The sequence below is a fragment of the Perna viridis genome, chromosome 10 (assembly GCF_037379345.1).
Source record: "Perna viridis isolate PV_CMFRI_1.1 ecotype Kerala chromosome 10, ASM3737934v1, whole genome shotgun sequence".
In the NCBI taxonomy this organism is placed as follows: Eukaryota; Metazoa; Mollusca; class Bivalvia; order Mytilida; family Mytilidae; genus Perna; species Perna viridis.
Window position 1 is genome coordinate 32367605 of NC_142454.1, and position 21965 is coordinate 32389569.

The 21965-nt window shown below is 32.0% G+C and overlaps 2 protein-coding genes and 1 long non-coding RNA gene across 4 annotated transcripts; 2 read left to right on the plus strand and 1 right to left on the minus strand.

Moving 5' to 3' along the window:
• Nucleotides 1–1848: 1848 nt before the first annotated feature.
• LOC148605427 (uncharacterized) lies at nt 1849–5557 on the minus strand. Its single transcript, XM_088549904.1, has 4 exons — nt 5456–5557; nt 5019–5157; nt 3514–3606; nt 1849–2013 (listed from the first exon to the last, which is right to left on the minus strand). Exons 1-4 carry the CDS (start codon nt 5474–5476, stop codon nt 1883–1885), a joined length of 384 nt encoding a protein of 127 aa, XP_088406030.1. The 5' UTR covers nt 5477–5557; the 3' UTR covers nt 1849–1882.
• A 2245-nt stretch (nt 5558–7802) lies between these two features.
• Nucleotides 7803–9964, plus strand: LOC148605428 (uncharacterized). Its single transcript, XR_015916074.1, has 4 exons — nt 7803–7908; nt 8896–9008; nt 9284–9379; nt 9844–9964. It is a non-coding gene; the product is annotated as an uncharacterized LOC148605428 (long non-coding RNA).
• Nucleotides 9965–12675: 2711 nt separating this feature from the next.
• LOC148605429 (uncharacterized) lies at nt 12676–20210 on the plus strand. Of its 2 annotated transcripts, none has more exons than XM_088550719.1 (4): nt 12676–13221; nt 14744–14825; nt 18211–18418; nt 19804–20210. In XM_088550719.1, the coding sequence occupies exons 2-4, from the start codon at nt 14751–14753 to the stop codon at nt 20052–20054; spliced, it is 534 nt and encodes a 177-aa protein (XP_088406845.1). In that variant the 5' UTR covers nt 12676–13221; nt 14744–14750; the 3' UTR covers nt 20055–20210. The 2 variants fall into 2 exon arrangements, with proteins under 2 accessions (XP_088406845.1, XP_088406847.1); XM_088550721.1 differs by having other exon boundaries at nt 18211–18403.
• Nucleotides 20211–21965: the final 1755 nt, after the last annotated feature.

A 21965-nucleotide genomic window follows, 5' to 3' on the forward strand; every position in this document is an offset into this window, starting at 1 on the left:
TAACTACAGTTATCATGTAGAAATAGTTATTTGTCATTTTTATCGGTATTTTTTACACAGAAAGTTTTTTGCCCTTAATACTGAACCCAATGCTCTCTAAATGACAAATCTCTATGCTTTTGAATGGTAGACTAGGACCCATTCTCGTGAAATCACGGGGTCACATGACGAGACTTACATACCCTATTTATTTTTATGGTTTTATATTAATAGTTGTTTCTTTCATTTGTACATTCGTTTTCTTGGCCCTTTTTTGCTTTTTGCCACAGTGTACAGGTAAACATTGGAACACTTCATTATGAAACCCATATGTTATGATGCGGGTTTTTAGTTTTGTCCACGAAATACCCTTAAACCGAAAAAATAACCAGTAACTCGGTGATGTTCTTATTCATAAAATATCTTATTATTATTATTACAACACTGTCATAAACTTTGTGAATTTACTCCTATTTGAACATCTGACCTTTTTTTCTTTTTAAAAATTAAGAATGTAAAGAATGGATAATTTTTTCGCGATATTTTGATAATTGAAATGATTCTTAATTGTATGTTACAGTATTTTGTGTTTTTTTCACTGTGTCGTAAAATCATATTGACGTGTATGTAGCAACTACCACTGATCCGTCGTGCATTGAAAAAAAATGCTATTACATTGTATATAATAGTTAACGTCACATGGGCTTCACGGAATGAGAAGCGTTATTTGCCCAATAAACATAATTATTAACAGAAGACAGTGTTTATACTACAGTTTAACATTTTTACTTTTTTAAATGAACATGGAAGGTTTAGTTTTAATTGTATATATACTCAAATATTAGAGTTCAAAAATACAATTTGTTTTGAAAGCAAAACTTATTTTGTTTTACTGCCTACAAGAGATGTTTTTCGTATTGTCAACTTTCTTTCATCTGTGGCAACACCCCTCAGCGCCTGCGTGTAGAATATCGATTGTCGTCATCATAACTCGTGGACCATGAGAATTAACCGATTTGTTCACTGTGTCCTCTTTCGTTTACTTTATCAGCAACTCGGCGGATGTTTCTAGGAAAGTTGACGACGCTTATCGTACCGGTGCATCTGTGGTCCATGCTCCAACTTCGATTATATTCGTTTGATTTCCGCAAGAATCTTGGTTTTCTAGATTACTCTCTCCATGAACGCTGTCCTCCTGGGGGAAACCAGTTTGGATGTAAATAGCAACAGAACACAACGTGTTATGTACATACACTCATCTGATGACCATTACATATTTTGTATTTGCTTCTCTAAGCATACAATACTTCACGCTATTTAAGTATCAGTCTTTGTAAGAATCAGGCAAATTCTGTTTTATGTGATGCACCTCAAAAAAAGGCTACACATTTTTATTTTTGTTATTAAGTTGCTATATAGGTCTATATGATGAAATGTATTACCGTACATTCCAATCTGTTTGCTCTTAGGAAATGATTCACATTGAAAATCCAATGTTTTCTACAGTATATTAGTGTTAATTACAGAGTTATCTCCCTTCATTTTGAATTCTACAGTACATTCTGTATAATTTATATCTCTTATAAACAAAGATTCTAAGAAAATCCACATGTTATTTTCAGTTTATTTCAACATTTAAAGCAAAATATCAAAAATAAAAAAATATGTAGGCTGTCAAACCACATCTTGCTCGACTCTTAGCTGGAAGTACTTTAAAAAATAGCTGTAATAAGTCATGTTTTTATTGCGTTGTTAAGTATCACTTTTCAGTAGGTACCTTTTAAATTCAATATGGTTACAAACATTTCTCTTAATATAAACTATTTAAACCCCTTGGAATTTAGCGCTACAGGAAATCAATAAAATCCATTTATAATATTAATTATTTTATTCCAAGTATTTGTTACGGAGGAAAGAAGCAGGTAGGAGGGCGACAGTTAGCCCAATATTTCTTTTGTTGTTCAACCCACGTGGCATTGTAGCATTTCATTGGAGGACAACAAACTCCGGACATTGGTCGGTAACACTCATAACCTGTAAAGTGCAAGTAAATAAACATTTATTCTGACTATATATCTTAAAAAGTAGTTCTCATTCAATTTCTGAAATCATTTTGGTTATTGTTTAAAAATAGTATACACTGTAAACGAGAGAAAATTAATGGTCGTGAATGGATTGCTAATGTACGTCTGCTAATGCTAATGCTATTTGATCGAATACGAAGGATGTAAGACACCACGATTGACAATATTTTTCTTCCCGACAATTTCAATAAAACTGCAACTTATACAAACCTGAACGATCAAGCGGTGATACTTTTCGTGATAATATCTCTTGACAATAAGACGATGGTAAATGTATTAATTAAGATGTGTGTTTATTTTGTGACAGTTAAGCAAGTATCTAATGTAAACCCAAAGTTTGCTGATTTCGAAAATGTATGAAGGAATAATTTGATATCCGATGTACATGTAAGTGGTTTATTTGATAACAGTGTTTTGAATTATATTTTACCCTATGCCACTGGTTTCACCACCTGTTTTTTTTTTTACATCCACTTCCGTCCGTTCGTACTTCCTGCCTTCCTTCCGTTAAACGGAAGGGTACACATCTCTTATTCGTTATACTCCTCCTTAATCATCGAATGGGATTTAATGAAACTTTCACAGAATCTTTATTAGATGTACCTCTTGTGCACCTCCTATATTTAAGATTTTGATCCGAATCAATTTGGAGATTATAAGGTGCATATGGGGAAGCATTGCTCACAGTTTTTCTAGTTGTTTTTGCGATTTATTTGTATTGCAGTCGTTGAGCTATTAACCATTACTTTACGTTCTACTAGATAAAAGTAAGTAAGCTGGATTTCAAATAACAAGGGTTGTTTACAAGATTCATGATGTCTCTAGATTGCCCATTTATCACGTGTTTTTATGATACTGACTTTTTCATTTAGTAAATGATTATCTCTTTGAGTGTGGCTTAATATTCCCTTTATTTATTTATTCAGTATTTTTTTCTTTTTTTTTTTTTTGCAAATCGTGCTGGCAACTAACAACCTTGTCCAAAATTGTAAATTATACCATTTACTATGATAGAGAAACCATTCAGTATAAAAGGGTGAAATGATTATTTTTTGCTTATAATATGAATTTAGGCTATGCCTATGACGGACGAAGCTCAGTGTCATAATTTAGACAAAACAGCGCCTCCGCACTTGGGCAATTTACTTCCGTGTCGACAAATTTTATCACTTTCGTCAGAACATTTTTTAGTTTTGGTCTTACATTCTACATATATAGGATTTCGCTGGCGCTCCTTCCATAATAACGTGTGACGAGAATAATAACTAAATTATACATTAAGTATCCTAACAAGTAACAAAAACTAATATTTATAGTTTGTCCGAACCCCCCTTAAAAAAAACAAAACAAAAAAAATAATAAAATAAAAAAAACAAACACATACTTAAACAAAGACCAACACAACTCATTAAAAACAAAACTAAACAAACAAGGTTAAGGCATGTCTCACCAGGCTGACATCCGCAAGATGAGTCACATATGGCGCCTTCACCTCCTAGAACGTTAGTGCATACTCCACTCTGTGATGAAAGAATGGGAGGACCTAAAATAAAACTTAGAACTTAGCAATAGTCATCGGCTGAATGAAATGTTACAGTACATGTAGACATGAGGCAATCTTTTTTTTTATTATTATAATTGCAATTTATATTCACTAATGTATATATGTATATGATATTTATTTTTCTTGTGTTTTTCCTTACGATTGGTTAGTTTTAAGCAGATTATAAAATTGATATAATGAACAGACTCCGAAACAGCGGCGATAATGCGATTCAAGTATCCCTGAACCTGGGCGTTGAAGTGTTCACCATTGTTTCGGAGTTTGGTACTGACTGTGTGTGAACATTTTATGTTTTATGACTGGGTCTCTCTTCATTACTGTACAATTTTCCATACCGTGTTTAAACTGGTGTCATTGAAGTATCCAAAGTCTCGAAAGACCATCCGTCAGCGTCTCACTGAACAAACAAGCCTATTGGGCTGTGCATGATCGCAAATGCGTATCAATGCTGATCATTAAATACCTAAATCTTTTACACTACCCTTTACATTGTCCTACTTAATCAATTATTATGCATGTATGTACGAAAACGTGTATTGCCATGATCACTTTCACATATCTCTTATACTGCCAAATGTTTCGCAGTTCCATTTAGTTATGACACTACTGGTCTTTTGTTGGTCTATGCATGAAATAACACGTCAAAGTTTCTCATCAAATCCACATAGTCATTGATTGTGCATGTAAGGCCATATTACCAGTAAAAATTCTAAGTATTATCCAATAAGCTCGTCATTGCGTGCTTGATCACATCACCCGTTAGTTCTGTTCTGCGTATGACCACCTATTTCTGACTAACAAGTCCGTTGAATTTTTCAAGACCATCTTACTCGACCATACATTCTTTTTAACCACATAAAATTTTTCTTTCATACCCATTAATTTCATAGTTGTTGTTTATTTTTGTCTTGCATGAACACTTAATGTATTTTTTCTTCGACATTTTCACATAAATTTTGTACGACATTTATTGCATATACTAAACTTTTACCAACAAGTACATATCTGCTAATGAAATTATCTTCAGGACTAACACATTCGTCTGTTAGTATTTGATTGGAGATTCTTGCTACATCTTAAATATAACTGAAGTGTTTCACATAATAAAATAGTATTATTGCGTAAGGTTTTCCATATTGGCTGAGTTATTTGTCCTTGGACCAATAACTAAGCCAGTATGGAAAACCTTACACAATTATAACTTTATTGACTAACTAGTCCAAAACTAAGCCAATATGGATTTTAATCAGGCCAATATGACGTATTGGACGGGTAAAAGCCGTAATGGATGGCAAAATCCCGTATTGGCGCAATTTTGTATTGTGTATTGCATTGGCAGTTCTGATCGTATTTAGGCTAATATTCGAACATTAGTCAATAATGAATCTTACCAAACCCTCCCATATGTTGGTCTGTGACTGTATTTCCATTCGAATCTCTACAGCACTTTGCAGTCGATGGACATGAATATGAATTTGTGCATGTTGTGTCCCTTTTAACAATAGCACAGAACGCTGTGCCCATCAACAGCTGAAAAAATGTAAAAATGTGAAACCAATTCAATTACTAAAACTAAGGAAAGAAGTAGTTTTTTATTGTTTTGATGTGGACAGCTGTCATACATTCAATACTTGTTTTCCATGAATATTTCTCATATGTTTTCATGGCAGTCCTTTACATATGAAATCAAAAGAGAAACATATGTTCTTCATGTGTTTTTTTTTTTCAAAACATATGAACAACGCATGCTGCATTTTTTTTTCTATTTTTTATAGATAAGCATTACAAATCTAAAAACAACTGTCCAAACCAATAAAACTGTCCTTACCACCAGCAATATCCTTTCCATTTCGTCCTTTGCACTTTTTATAATATTAATAGATAGCCTTGTTTACTGATTAAGTACGTATGTCACGTATGTGTAAAGATAAGGAAATGTAGTCTCATATAATACGTAAAGTCAAATTAGTACAAGGAGCAGCAGTATAATAAAGTAAATTGTTTATTCGATTTTCAAACAGCATGTATTAACGTAAAATCAATTCAACCTAAGTCTTCATACATCTCTAAATTGACGTTGATTAGGTATTTTTTGTCGTATCGTATCATTTTCACATTGTATACCCCAAAACCAATATCTTAAGGTCTTTTTAAATTTACTTCTTTCTTACTTTAATTTTTTCTCATCAAATTACTAGCAAATGATCAGGCTTTTTATTGAAAAATGCTCTTTGTCTTAATGTTTTGTCATCCTCCTCCTCATAATGATCAACTAAACAATTATTTGTACTTTTAAACTCAACGAAATAATTTTTTCTATTAACATACAGTTTTGATAAATTATAATGCTGCTGATGAGTGGTTACTCCTTGGAATACTTGTACAGCATACAGAAATTAGCAATATTTATATGATTGGTATAGTTTCATTTAGGTTAAGTATAGCTTTATAAAATATGATTGAATTTTCCTATTACATATTACATGTATATAATCAGGACAAATTCAAATAAAAACGGGAAAAAACAGGTTCAAATTAAAAAAAAATGCATCGGTCAAAGCGGCTAGCCTAGACCAACGTTCTTGAATGTATTACATGTATAGCTCCAATATTAATTAATTTTATGACAGCGTGACGAAAACACCCAATATTTTATCAATACGTCCAGACTGCTAAATATGCAAGAATGTTGCGTTTCTTTAACAGTGGAGTATACATCGGTCCTTAATCCTCTATTTCTTCTATATCCTAATAATAAATAAAAACATGTGTGTGACTAACTGACTGTAAAACAAACATTACATTATTTAAAAAAATTACACTCTTTATAGTCATAAAGGTATATGGAGCTATATTTTTTACCAACCTTTCGCACATGATCTCCATTAAGAAATTGTACGGCCTCGTAACATGTTTTGTAAATCATTAATAACTATGATCAAAATTATCATGTTCTATATAACATTAGTATACTTACAACATATAAATAATTAGATAACTAAACGTAAGACGCTTTTAGTGATTAAACATCAAACCACAAGAACAGTCCCAGTTTCATAAAATAATCTCATCTTGAACACAGCTTTCAATCAATCAGATTGCTTTAAATCAAAGACTTCCATCTATTGTAGATCATTCATCTAACACAGCACGCAAAAGACAACAGGATCTATATGTACTACAAGAAGCAAGAAATGTTTTAGTCCAATGGCACATTAGCTCACTCCTTGTTTTTGTAGGGGAATATCAGCTAGATTCTGTGTATATACTCTGCATTTTTTCCCGGTCGTTTTTATACCTTGTTCTAGTTATGGTTGACAGATTGCCTATCATTTGACACTATGACATTTAGTATTACCTATTTAAAAAAAAACTCAAACCTACTAGTGAAGACGCACGTGCAATTCTCTAGCTATATCATAGTGTAGTAGTAGGTGATTTGCAAATTACTGCACAGTTCGTGTAATTAATCATATTTCAAATTCTGTGGGTGCACAAACTGGTTCACTGTTTTCGTTTTATTACACGAGCCAAGCAAGATGTCTTAATTTGATCTTCTTATTGACTTCTGTCTGTTTTTCAAACGTTTTAAAGTATCCAATTTTTATCTGCTTTTAGCATTTTAAACAGCTGTTTCATTATTTTTAACACATAGGTGTTGAGGTCATATACACTATTAGTCATTCTTTCCTTACCCTGAGCTTTGCTATATAAATGGTAAATTGACCGCAAGCATCAAAGAAACACTGTTCATTATTTTCATAACAAATGAATTGCATAGAAAAAGACACTTAATACAAAAAGACGACAAAACAACAAAAACCAATCAATAACCAAAAAAAAAAACAACAAACAAACAAACAAACAAACAAACAAACAACAAACAAAACAAAACAAAAAAAAAACAAAAAACAAACAAACGGTAAAAAAACATAACTCTTTGATTGTGCATACACTGAATCAACATTTTACTTATTTCTGATTTTATTTAGAGTTTTGAAGTATTTCATGGAAGTAAACCATTACAGATGTACGTTTCGAAACAAAAGTGTAGAAAAACAACACATTTTGAATAACAATTACAAATGCTATATTAAGCGGATTTTCGTCATAAATAACATATAAAGCTTTACTTTCCCATTTTCAATTACATAACTATTTCACGATATAAAACGATTAATGATTCAATTTACTGCAGACGGCCATATTGTAATGCTTGTTCTCTTCCTGTTAAATGGAAACTAAATTTTTGTAATTGTGTATTCTATGGGAAATTTTCTGGTAAGTGTTCTATTTGTTTTTTGTACACTTGCAACCTGACAGGTATCGTTGGGTGAACAAGAGAAGCTTATCCTTCCAGAACACGTGATGTCACTTCCGGTTTGTTTTGGAATTCATTTTGCTAGTGTTTTATTTTTTTATGTTACATCTTGTTTTTCTTATCTTCTTTTTATAAATTGCTGTAAACCGGGAAATTTTTGCGCCGTCTTTTTTTTTCGCGGTTTCTGCTATAAATCTGCTTTGGCGCAATTTTAAATTCGCGATCGTTCTTCAAACTGTATTGTATTGTTCTTCGAAGAAAATATTTGCGACAGTTTAATTTTAGCGTTACGAACCTTGGTGCGAAAATAGCGAAAATAAAACTGTCGCGAAACTTTCACGGATTAGTGTTTATGTATTTCTCTAGTTCTGTTTGCTACATTTGTGTCTAATCGTTTATGTTTCCTGTTTTTTTCCGCTCAGGACATGTACCTTTACTTTGATGTGTATGAGTTGTCCATTATCGACACTTCGGTATTTCTTTAACCGATATTCAGTATACATTTTAGGTGATATGACAATGTTATTTGAGTTTGTCAAATATTAACTTGACGTATTCTTAATCGAGGTAAGTGTTCTAGACTAGACTTACAGAACTACATACAGTACCAAGGGAAATGTTTAAACGGTTTGACACACTTACAGAGCAACATATATACACAGCAAAAAAAGTGTCTCACACGAGAATCATATGTACAACATATGTTTATCATATATCGAGCGTAGTATAATCATCACATGATTATCATATGCTTTTCACAAACATATGATAATCATTTGTTGGCTATCAATACTAACATATAAGAATCATATGATAATTATGAAAAAGTTATTTATCACATGAATTGTGCAAAATATATATTTTTACATGCGGCACTTTTTGCTGTGTATTGGAAAATAACATATTTTATGTTCAGATTAATTATTTTAAATTTTCTTACTTCTGAGATGTGGTCCATTAGGAAGTACATTGGAATGCACGAGTTCACATCAGTGCCCAGTCGTTGCACCTTGCTGTAGAGATTCAGAGGGAATTTTGATTACGGACTTCGGCCCAACAGGTATATGAAAACGAACTAGATGCTTTAGGCCCTATTACCTAATTTAAGTACAAACATTACAGTTTCAACAGTCAACGCTACACCTTGTAATCCACGTCTTAGAAAAAAGCTGTACACTTTATCGATTATAATGATCTGCTTCAACTATTGGTTCTTTGTTCCCTTATTATGGCACGAGTCTTCTTTGGAACTACACGAATTGCATTGAACACGTTAAAACAAGTCGGGTTATGACAAGTTCGTAAAATTCATGATCAATATGTCGCTTTATCCAGGTCTTCCTAATCAGGAATCGCAGACTGGTGACTGTCAAAGTCCTTCCACAAGTGGCCCTGGAGATACCTGTGATACAACATGCGGTTGCAAACCTGGTAAGATTGTCTTTAATGGTATTTGTTGTTTTATTACCTCTTTTCCTACATTGGTGGATTTGTCATTTGACAATATATATTAGCGAAGTACAATCTACTGACAGTATAACACATAGAAACCTCAAGGTAGGAACCTACCAAAAATAATCAAGAGGACAGAATGAATTAAGATTCTCCAAACAGTATCGTGTGGTACATATGATTAATTTAGGAAACCGATTTTGCACAAGCTTTGATGTTTCTTTTGTCAGTTGTGGAACATGTGCTTACTATTACTTTGAATTTCATTCATCCACAGCCAAACCGTGACATTTCGTTCGGATTTTAGTATATTAGATGACTTCGAATTTTAAATAAATTTCAAATGAATTTCATGAAGACGTCTAGAATAAATTGGAAATGAAAAGAATAATCAAAAATAAAATTCACACTTATTACATGTACATTGTATATGTTTATTTCAGAATATGCATGTTATGTGTATCAACCTTTGTCGTTGGAATGGAAATGCTATAATTTCACATGGGTAGCTGAAATAAGAGAACGTCGACCAAACTGTCTCAAAGTTAATTGTCTTTTCGGATAAGTTACATTTGATAAAACACTCTAAATTAATTTTATTATTATAAATTTTATTTGTATTCATTAATAATTATTATTTATACCGAGTGGTATACCTTTTATAGCTAGAACTTTGTTTCTTTCTAATTCAGTAAAACTTTTTTTTTATTGCGTTCACGTGCAATTGTAGATGCTACCATAATTAAGTGTCAGTTCCTGTAAGAATCCGACAGTAGGTGAAATATTGTATATATAAAAAAACACATTGAAAATGAACATCGGCAAAAATTTCATTTTTCTAACATTCTATTGAAAAAAACTTTGAGCAAAACCAGTGATGCAGATATTAAATAGTGATATTTTTCAAATAGAGAAAGTAACCTTCAGTGACCATTGTCAGATCTGTGGATTTTTGACATGCATGTTCTTTTCCATTTTGTCCAATTCTTACAAACATCAACACTTAACGTGTTATTGAAACTATAAATGATTCTTAACCCGTGTCCTCGACAAAATATTCGAAAAATCAGGAAAGGCAAACATAAGAAATAGCCAGCAGAGTTACGACACTTGCAATTATTTTATACAATATAAAAATAGTGTTAATTTGAAACACGAAATAATAATGTTTAGCGAAAGACAAAATCAACATTTCGAAGCGGAAGATATATAGCGATCATGCTGTCCGTCACCAGTTATAAAAGGAAAGGAAGTCGATAAAATTTTCTCATTTCCTCTTTCACATGATGCACCTCCGATTTTGTTTTTCTATCTGAAGTTTTTTTTTTGTGTTTCCTGATTTAAAATATGGACTTTGAAATTGGTCGACAAAGCGGGTACCACCTCTAAAATTGCTGAATTTAATTTGTCGAAAATTTCACATTTGTTCACATGATGACATCTTGCATTTCTTATTTCGTATTCATTTTTTCCATTCCAGAACGTAGGCATTATTTGTTTAAAGTTTTAATTTTTTTTCTATTGATTTATTTGAATGCCTGATTGTTACTTTGATATTATGCGCAATAAACATTAAGTCCATCCGTCACAATTGGTTCCCGGATGTTAAGTAGAACTGTTCAAACATTTATTTAAACTGTAAATATTCACCCAATTCTCTGATTTTCGTGCATGCCAGAGCTTCCCGTAACTACGCAGACTTTTGTACCGCGCCAGACTTCTTAGATTTAGGCTTCTGGAACAGGGTTATGTTAAAGTCATCACTACTGAAGTTTTATGGTCATCATCATGAACTCGTTGATCGTAACTGTGTATCCATCTGCACCATGAGAATTGATTTGTTCAACATGTCAGAGTTTTCCTTCTCTTTCGTCTACCCTGGACTCGACTTTTAATCAGCAATTCGGGGGGTGTTTCTAAAAAAGCAGAGGACGCTTACCCTACCGATGCATTTGGTTCATGCTCACAGTTTTTAGTGGAGTCCGAGTTGCTCATTCTTTTGTTACTTTGTATGTATTATTTTGGTTATTTTGATGTCTTTGTTGTGTGTGTCTGATTTCCAGGTCGGATCTTTGTCCCTGGATTACGTTCTTTTGATTTCCGCTAGAATTGCTATTTTACATCTTTTGCCCAGGTGTTGTGGGTCTCGCCTATTCCAAATGTGGGGGTATCTGTGTTAACATGTTTCCCATTTTTTAGTTTATGTTCTTTTCAGGTAATAACATTAAATGAATATAGAACAACAGTTAGTTATATTATACAAAGTTTTATAAACAATACACTTAATAACCACTCAGATCAAACTTAATTGAAGTTGTTTTCAATACCATAAATAAAAGAAATTCACATTTCTACACTTGCACTTGTTTAAATGTAGCATGACCAATTTTAAGAAAATTATATTTGACGGGTTAAAAAACTATAATAAGTCACAATTGTCCGGTTAACCCTAAAATGGCATGACAAGATAATTAATGCACAATATGTTGCTATATAAGTTAGGCAAATATATTCATAATGTGATCAACTGGATTATAAATTATTATAAAATGTACCTTAGTAAATTCAGGAAGTGATAACTATGGGGCATGGGGCATAAAGTAATAATGTATTAGTCGTCCATATATATATATATGGGGAAGGTTTTGCTTCTCATAGTTCGAAGTCAACATGTCATACTTTGAACGGTCGTCGCCATGACTAGAATGACCAATATTGCATCCTTTTTGGCTATAATCAACGATCAAAGATGCCTTTCTTCCTTACCGAATCATCTTTTACGTACTAATGCATTGGAAGAAGCAGGAAATGCTCTTCCTTCCGGACCACATGTGTTCACCCTGTCACTTTATAAGTAAATAAAAATATAAATACGCTTTTTTAGAGTCCGCACATTAAAAACAAAGACAACATAATCTCTAATGTGCTGTTAACCGACTTTGCAGATTTGTGTCGTTTTTTTTTCCGCACTGTTTGATATGTTTGTATTATCCATGTCTGGTTTATTCTTCGTGTGTTGTAAGACAGTTGTTCACGATGCGGTCTTGTCAAATCATATCCCGTGTTTGACTTTCAAGAACTTATATTTTCAAATATGCCATTGTCTTTTAAAAGGCAACATATGTGAAACATGGCTAAATCGAACATTGAATATTCCGAAAAGGTTTCTACACCAGTTACTATTAATGTTCTCTGCTCATGTCCTCTGGATATATGTATATCCTTTCATAGCTTAAATATGTTTTGCCCTATGACTCCACTTTTCTCTTCATATTTGCATTAGAAACACCTTAAAATGTTATATTTTTTTTTATGAAATCCTAATCATGTCTTTAGGATTTTTAGTATATAAAACATAGTAAGACAAAGCCAATGGATACTAAAAAGTAATCTTTTTTACGTTTAAATTTCAAATGTTTATATATGCACACTGACCCATCACAATTTCGAATTATTTTGTTCTAGCATGATAGATATTGAAATATTTAACAACCTCTTTTTTAACAGGGCAGCGAACATTTTTTATATCAGTTTAAATGTATTTTGGTGATGATTAACCGAACTAATATTGAAGTTCTGATATGGTCCGGTTAAGATAGTTTTTACTGTGTATATGAAGTAACAATGACACTTTGACATCTATAAAACATCTAATCGATTGTTTTAGCAGATTATTCTTGGTACAGCTTGGAGTGCCTCGTACAAAGATATTCAGAAACCATGGAAAGAATGCAAGAACTCACATGAGTGTCCCGGTTATACACCTTGCTGCTGAGATTCTAATGGCAATTTAGTTTCGGACGAACGATTGGGTTCCTTTGGTATGATACTAAAACGAGATTTAAGCGCGTTTTCATAGCACGACTTAGATTTCCTAAAATTGGGAAAAAATATCATTTTGGAATGAAATCCATATTTTTCATAAATTCTTCCCCAGCAATTTTTAAATGATGTCAGTAGATGGTAATAGTGCATCTGTGTATTTTGTTGTCTACATTTGCTACGTGTAAGGGAAGGATGGAGTCCCATCAAATTAATTTAACTTAAGTCACGAATGAAAAGTTTACGATGCTATTGTATGTAATTTTGAATTTTTATATGTTGAGAGAACAGTGGAATACTTATTTCCCCAAATATGTATATTTATTTTAGCGGTCTGTCAACAGCATCTAAGAGTCATCTAATTTTCACATCTTTATATGTATAATTGCTATATTCAATAATATTCCCACAAAAGTTAAACTTTCAATTTAAAAAGAAACCAAATTAGTCCGATTCAGAACAAGTTTGCATTAATGTTATTGTGCAGTTTAACAAAACGGACGCATGTTTAATTCAAAGAGAAGCACGACAAAACATTCGTCATCTACGCCACCCGAGTAAAGCCTTATTTCCCAACAAGTTAAACAGCTTCTTATGATTTATCTTTATCAACTATGACTTCAATCGATTTTAAAATTGTGTTGCACATTGAAAAATAGAACAAAAACAAACAAACAAACAAACAAACAAAAAACAAAACATGATTATATCACTGCCGTAACACACGTGCTGCATCTTTATGCAAAAATAAACCAGACAATGTCATTTAGTGTCTTTTTGATGATAAGTGAGCAAGAGCTTAACATAATCTGGAAAAAAAAACAATTCATAACGAACTTTTTTTTTAAAGAAAAATACTACTGTTTATTTCGCAAGTCGGGTTTTCGGAGATGAGGTATAACATACAGTTGAATTAATTTCACGTTAGCAATAAATGTCTCATTACCGTTATATTGTGTAACATTACTGTTCCACATTCAGAACGTCCGCCCGATGAACCAAAAATAGGAAAATGTGTATTTCACAAACCAAGTGATCCCCACCAGGTACTTGAAAAATCATTTAGGATAATTTAGGATTTCTTTTATTTATTTTGCTTTTATTTGGTAAACTGATTCGTTCCTTTGAACACAATGGATTTATTATATTCGGTTGGACGATGCATCGAGATCTAAAACAGATCAAATAACTTCTAAAATTAATTTAAAAAAAAAAGCATCATACAAGAGCAGGTGTAAATAATTACTTTAAGAAATCTAGGTCAATTTTGAGTTCATCTTTATTTAAAAAAAGACTTTGAAAATAGTTATTAAAACTTACAATTATCTGAAGGAACGACATGATTCAAGCAAGCTAACCAAGCACATTAGAACATAAGAAGCAAGCACAAAACGGATTCAATTAAAAAATTCTAGCGTCTTAAATGTAAGTTAAAATTAGAAAATGGAACAGATATGGTGAAACACAACAAATGCAACCCCATAAAAGTAGTAAATGGAAGTACTAACTTTTTATTTGTAGATTATGAATGCTACAGACAAGTGACTGGTATTTGCTGTGCCCCGATGCTTTGTCGAAATGCAACTTGGGTGGCCAAAGACAGGTAATATTGGGAGAATTGCAAACCTCCAGATTGCTTTCTGCCGCCGTAACATACAATATCTCCTTTCAAAAATATCAAAATATCTTAACTACGTATTTTTATTTCTTCTAAAGCCTTTTTAAAATGGAAAACATCACACATGCTTCCTAGTTACCACACAAGTTAGTAAGTTTACATGTAGTTAGACCGTTTAACAATATTTCTCTATTAAAAAAAAACTTCTAAGAAATACTTCCGCATGCGTGAATGGTATCGCACTTTACTGTATTTAGTTAAACCAGTATAACCCGAACTTGACTAATCAGAAAACCTTTCTTATCCAGACATTTATAAAGTCCTTTATATCAATGTAGATGAATATTGAACCTTGGTAAATCGACCCGATTTTAAAGTCTAAAAGGGTCCAGCAGGGTTCACTCTATTGCATATTTCAACCACATGATATTTTAAGACCAGAACAATACCACTCTCGTTTCTATGGTTATATAAAATTAAAGGCGGTGTCTTTAGATTTTTAATTATTTCTAATGACTTTTTACTGCTTTTTGCTGCTTAAAAGAGTAACCAAGGTAACCAAGAGTCTAGCGGAAATCAAAAGAATGTAATCTACGTAGCTACGGTAAGCTCTGGTATAACGTATGAGTTGTTATATGAAAACACAAATGCTAAATTGATGTTGCCACAAATGAAAGGAAAGTTGACAATTCTGAATGAAAAGTCATCACGTTTGTCGTAAAGTTTGGACAAATATGTTGTCGATAAAAAATCCAGCATTTTAAAAAGATCTTCTGTATATTTGGATGATGATTTGGAAAGAGTATTGCCGCATTCTACAGAAATTAATTTTTTGGGTCACATTCAAACGAGTTTTTTTTAACATAATTATGGATAATTCTAGTTATTACACAAAAAGAAATACTTATTTGTTGTGTAAGTCTGTTTTCCATGCCTGGTCTTTGTCCCTGGATTGCATTCTTTTGGTTACCGCTATAATCTTGGTTCCTTGATTATTCTTAAACATATAAGCTAAAACACTATAAAACATCAGTCAATAATATCGTGCAAATATATATTGCATGATTAGGAGGTAAAAACTATAAAATGTAAAGAATATTTAAACAATAACAAATATTCTTTTCTGCAGCAAAGGAGAACATAAGGCTCTTATACACATTCTTCAAATGTAAAATGATAATAAACAATAAGGCAATTTATTAAAAAAGAACAGGAGAAATATAAAGGCTTTCTACAATTAATATTCATATTTATATGATTGGTATTTTTCATTCAGAAACCAGTATAAGTAAAGTAATTGTATTATTTTTATTATCATAGAACTTAGGCATTGCTCATATTAATACCATTTGTTTACGTGGTACAAAGGAACATAATAGAAATATGTGTTTTGTTTACATACAATAAAACATTTTGAATGACTAAATCACAGAGGACGCTTACCCTACCGGTGCACGTGGTCCATGCGCACATTTTTTAGTGTTTTTGTTATTTGTATGTATAATTTTAGTTACTTCATGTTGTTGGTTGTGTATGTCTATTTTCCATGTCTGGTCTTCGTCCCTGGATTACATTCTTTTGATTACCGCTATAACCTTGGTTCCCTTGATTACTCTTTGATTACCGCTATAACCTTGGTTCCCTTGATTATTGTTTCATATCATATAACTGCAATACACTAGGATACAGACATTATGATAATATCAAAATTGTCAAAAAAGTCAATCAACCCTTTGTACATGATCTTTCACCGCCTATGTTCACGATCAAGCTGCAATACTTGACACATATTATCAATCTGTTCACTATAATTTCTCTCGCTTGACAGTATGACGAAGGAGGAAATGGTTTTGGTTTTATTACTTGCCTGAAAAGTAATATCCTTAAGTTGCCATTGCAGACGTACCATTTCTGTAAACTTTTAACCATTGTTATGAAATTACTCTTAATTGCAACCCTTGCTTACTGTTTGATACTTTATTTAATATTCTTGGTTTTCTTTTTTATCCTGTTTTTTGTTTAATTACCCGCTATCAAAGATACACGCACATGTGAATCGATTTGTTTATTTTATTATAGTTTTGTCCTTCCGTCTACCCGGACGTAACAGTTTGGGCGCAAGTTGGTAGGTGTTTCTAGAAAAGCCTTGTAGGATTAATCGAACGGTTGTCGCGATCATGGTTATTTTGATTATTTAATGTTCTTTGTTGTGTTTTTATTCTTGGTCTATTCTTTATTTCTGGATTATGATTCTAGTTTACTGTTCGCATCTTACTTTCCTTGATTTCTCTATCACTATTCTATTGAACAATTTCAAGGGAAAAAAGATAATTAATAGAATTCCAACGGAAATAATCTTGATTAAATGCTAAAATGTACAAGACTAGATGACTCATGATACGGTCTATATGTTGATATGCACTTTCGTGTTATTATAGATATCAATATAGATATATCATCAAGTTTTGATGTTTGACAATATAGTATATTTCAATTTACTTATCTTTATTGAAAATTTTAAGTATAGTTCATTGTGTTGTGCAACACATTGTATAATGTGTAAAAAGTATATTAACAATCTGTAAAATTCCGATCTCTGAACATTTATACGTAACAAACTCTAGCCTAGATTAAGTTCAAGAGGTATCGGATGAAAAGCGCAAAACGTTTGATAAGTGTCTAAATGCATTGCATTAAAGTAAATTTTCATTCGTTAGTGTTTTTTTTTACTTATAACGAAGCTACATAAACAAGTGCTGTAGTAATTCAGTTGATAATTGAAAGAAGTTAAGTACCATTCTGTGTAAGAATCAGGCAATGGGTGGCACATCATATTTCTCAATGTGGTCTATTTGCCTCAAATACATTCAAAACATCTAGAAACCAACTGAACCGCTATTTCAGTTTATCCTGAAGCATCGGTGATGTATATATTTGACTGCTTATATAAGGAAAAGGCTCGGGAAAATTTTCCTGCCATTTTTCCATAGTGCATTTCAAATAAATTTGACCTATCAATATCTTAAAAAGGCAATCTTTTCAAACACTTTGACAGTAATTTCTTGAGGTTATGAGGTATAAATACTTAGATTATGCAATAAAATGTCCGTGTATTTTGTCTTCATGTGCCACACCTTATACACAATTTGCTTGATTCTTAGACGGAGAAGTACTTAAGTTATAATCATATATTATTAAAAATAATAAAATAAATCAATCCCTACTAAATCATATATGATCCACGTTATAGTCAATTGTTTAACATCATACACATGATTAATATGAACACAATGCATCGACTTCGTTACTACCACATGCATTTATTACGATGGATCATGTCGTCGTTTACTGTGTTTTATTTTATTTGTAGAATATGTTTAAGTCATTTGCACTATGTTCTGCAATAGTATGCAGTCTTGGGTTGGCAGCTTTAGCTTTTAAGGAACAGGATCTCTGTCTGGAAACAGTATCTGATTGTTATACTGCAAAAAAGAATGTTGCTTTAATACCTGATATAATTAAGAGAATGAACCAAATTGAGAAAGAAATACAAACACGTAAAAGTAAGTTAAAAAAAGGTATGTAACCTTTTGAGTTGATAGTGAATACATTTAGTTCCAGTGAATTATAAAACTAAAACATTACAAAACGTTAGTTTAATTACTGTGAAGGTTTGAATGTCTATGATAGACCCCTATCCAAAAATGACCCTAAAACTAGAATTGTACTCGTTAAAATATGGTTCTTGCGTATTGCTTTTGGTCTCACTACAACAACATTTCACAAGATTCATATGATAAAAGGAAGATGTCTTACTTTGCGATGTATTTACTAGAACTGTAAGTCAATGCAATGACATCTTATACGATTAAACCACAATATATCAAGTTGGATTTTGTTTACACGATTACTGAAATCTCGCACAGAAAACCAACTGCCACAAAAATTAGAAGATATACATATACAGTGTATTCTAATTCGTTACGTAAATAAATAAATATATACAAAAAAGCAAATAAATAGTGTTTCTTTCATTTTTACCCTTAAAGCGACTTTTTGTCAAATCGACCACAAACCCTTTTTAACGTGATTGTAAATTATTAGTTAAATTAAAAAAAAAAACCAACAACAACAACAACAACAACAACAACAACAACAACTTTTCACGACCCTTGCCAATGATTTATGTAATGTAATTGTCTTTTACTTTCCAAACATGCAAACATTTGACGATGGAATAGTAATACGTATTCATTTGGGGTTGACTTTCTTATCTTTGGTATATTAGGGATTGAGGAATTAGTAGAGAGAATGGGGAATTAGAAGAGAGAATGGGGAATTAGTAGAGAGAATGAGGAATGTTGATTTCGTATAGGAATAATAGGAAATTTATTTAAAAGTATTTCTATGTTTCAAAATCATACCAAATCATATTTGATTAATAAAGTGTCAGTCCCTGCAAGAATCAGGCAGTAGGTGAAACATGGTATGAAAAACCCATCATTTTGATAGTGTAATTTGACTATTTTGCACAATTAGAATCAAGGAAAACATGGCCAGAACATGAAAACAGAAACAGACGATCTAAATAAACGTAGCAAACCAAATAAAATAGACAACATAAAAACTGAAAATAATGCGTAACACAAAAACTAAACATCTAGCAATATGAGCTCACACAAAAAATAGTGAAATCAGATTCTCCGGAAGGATCAGCATATCATACTCCACCATCGACACCCGTACATGTTGCAATTGAGTATAATCCGGTAATGGTCTAGCAACATTAAGGCAGGCCCCCACGACACATATCATAAAGTGGGTCATTGAAAAAATAGTTCATATTTAGGCGATAAATCACAAAAATAAGAAAATGCAAAGTTTTTGTTGCTAATGTAATAATCTTATATAATATATATTCACGGAACCCCTAGATCAATCACTATTAACCATTTTATTTTAGGAGATTTTAAACCAGCCATCACTGTAAGTATGGTGACCATTTTTGGTCAAGAAATGAAGAAAGGTGATGTGGTCAAATTCGATAATATCATTTTAGACAAAGGTTTCAATTATGATCCAAAGACAGGAATATTTAATGCCCCGCTCTCGGGGCTATACAAGCTCTCGCTTACGATCAGAGTAAGTTTTTTTACGGAGAAGGACCTTCACATCGGCATTTTTAGGAATGGTGATCAAGTTATATGCTGTTGAGAGTACGGCTGCAGCGACTAGTACAGTTATTAAAATGGAGAAAGGTGATAGATTAACTTTCAGAAACATCAAATCTGATCCTATATACGTTGTAGAGATGAATTATTCACATATGTCGTGTTATTACATTGGAAAATAAAATCAAAATTGTTTTTGTTTTATCGTGTCGTTTATTTGAAAAATTGAACCTCTATGAATGGGCTAATTAATAAGCACCCAATGAAAACACATGGAAGCGATATTATCAAGTACTTTACAGCTTTCATTTTCCAAAAACTGACATAATTGACATATTTTGATAAGTGCTTCCCGATAATTTTTCTCATGCTAGACAGAAAAAAATATATACAATAGTTTTACTTATTGCAGGGAAAGTGATCTCTTAATGATGTATATCTTGCCTGTCGTTGAATGTTACCACATTCAACAAAACAACAAAAAGTTATTTTCTGTCTAATAATTCAAATGATTTTGACTGAAAAAAAATTCAAAATAAAAAATGCTTGAGCTGGCCATTCATTTCCTTTAGGATAAGCATACAAATCTCTAATCTAAAATGAGAGTAAAATTCAAGAATCTACAAGAGAGAGGTACACCTCATCTCATCTCATCCTCATATCTTGACCTGCACTTAGAGATCGATGGTAAAGGAAAACTATGGACCAAACTTTACGACAAACGCGATGAATTTATATTCATTCCGTAAAGTCAACTTTCATTTCATGGCAACATTCTTTCAGCAGCTGCGTATGGAGTTCACATATAACAACTCAAACTTTAAGCCAGAGCTTGCCGTAACTATGCAGACTTCTTACAATTAGGCTTCTGGAACAAGGTTATGTTGCTACAAGATTGAAGTCATCACTACAGGAGTTTTATGAACTCGTGGATCGTACCTTGGTATTAACGTTTTATGAGGAACTCGGTAGGTGTTTCTAGAAAAGCAGAAAACGCTTATCCTACCGGTGCACCTGTTCCATTGTCCCAGGTTTTAGTGGAGTCCGAGTTGCTGAATTACTTTTGTTACTTTGTATGTAATATATGGTTATTTTATGTTCTTTGTTTTGTTTGTCTGATTTCCATATCTGGTTTTTGTCCCTTGATTACAGTCCTTTGATTTCCGCTAGAATCTTGGTTCCCTTAAAAATACATGAAGTTAAGAAAAAAAATGGTATGAATTAACCGCCGTAATTAACTATATGTACTAAAGGAAGTTTAAACTTGATACAAATTTACTGCAAATGTACGAATTTCAACGGGAGATAAATCTGTAAATTGCATAAGAAATTATATTGAAAAGTTTTCAAATATATGCATGATGCAGATATCAAAATTTTGAATGTAGAAGATTTCCTTGGGTGGTGGGGTTTAATCATGCATTGTTGTGATAAACAAGGACTTTTACTAAAGACAAAAAAATAATAATAGCAATTAAATAAGAGTAAAGCAATAATTTTTTGTAGAAATTAATCGACGTCTCAATAATAATAAAAATGGAATTAAACAAATATTTTTGTGAGGAACGAAGAAATAATGATAGAAAAAGAAAAAGCATATCAAAACACCAAGTTTTGAAATTTATAAGCAATAAAAAAGTCAGTGTAATATGCAAAAATTATTCTCTGTCTAAGGATCAGGCAAAATGTATATAAGGTATTGCACATGAAAAACAAAACGAGATGTTACTGCATTATCAAAGTATTTTACCTTATAGCCAGAAATAAACATCAAAGTGTTTGTAAAGTTTGCCTTTTTAAGATATTGATAGGTCAAATTTAGTTGAAAAGCACTATGAAAAATGGCGGCAAAATTTTCACACACTTTTTCCTAATTTGAACAGTAAAGAAATACCTACGTCGCAGATGCTTCCGGATAATGTGAAATAGCTTTTCTGTCGTATTTTAGATGTAT

What these genes read in the sequence shown, in the direction of transcription:
- LOC148605427 (XM_088549904.1), bottom strand. Translation starts at nt 5,476, where the DNA reads ATGGAAAGGATATTGCTGGTG. An exon ending in TGGAAAGGATATTGCTGGTG is followed by an intron (nt 5,158 to 5,455) that starts GTAAGGACAGTT and finishes ACATTTTTTCAG; the next exon opens with CTGTTGATGGGCACAGCGTT. An exon ending in ATCTTGCGGATGTCAGCCTG is followed by an intron (nt 2,014 to 3,513) that starts GTGAGACATGCC and finishes TGCACTTTACAG; the next exon opens with GTTATGAGTGTTACCGACCA.
- LOC148605429 (XM_088550719.1), top strand. Translation starts at nt 14,751, where the DNA reads ATGCTACAGACAAGTGACTGGTATTTGCTGTGCCCCGATGCTTTGTCG. An exon ending in ACTTGGGTGGCCAAAGACAG is followed by an intron (nt 14,826 to 18,210) that starts GTAATATTGGGA and finishes TTTTATTTGTAG; the next exon opens with AATATGTTTAAGTCATTTGC. An exon ending in TAAAAGTAAGTTAAAAAAAG is followed by an intron (nt 18,419 to 19,803) that starts GTATGTAACCTT and finishes ATTTTATTTTAG; the next exon opens with GAGATTTTAAACCAGCCATC.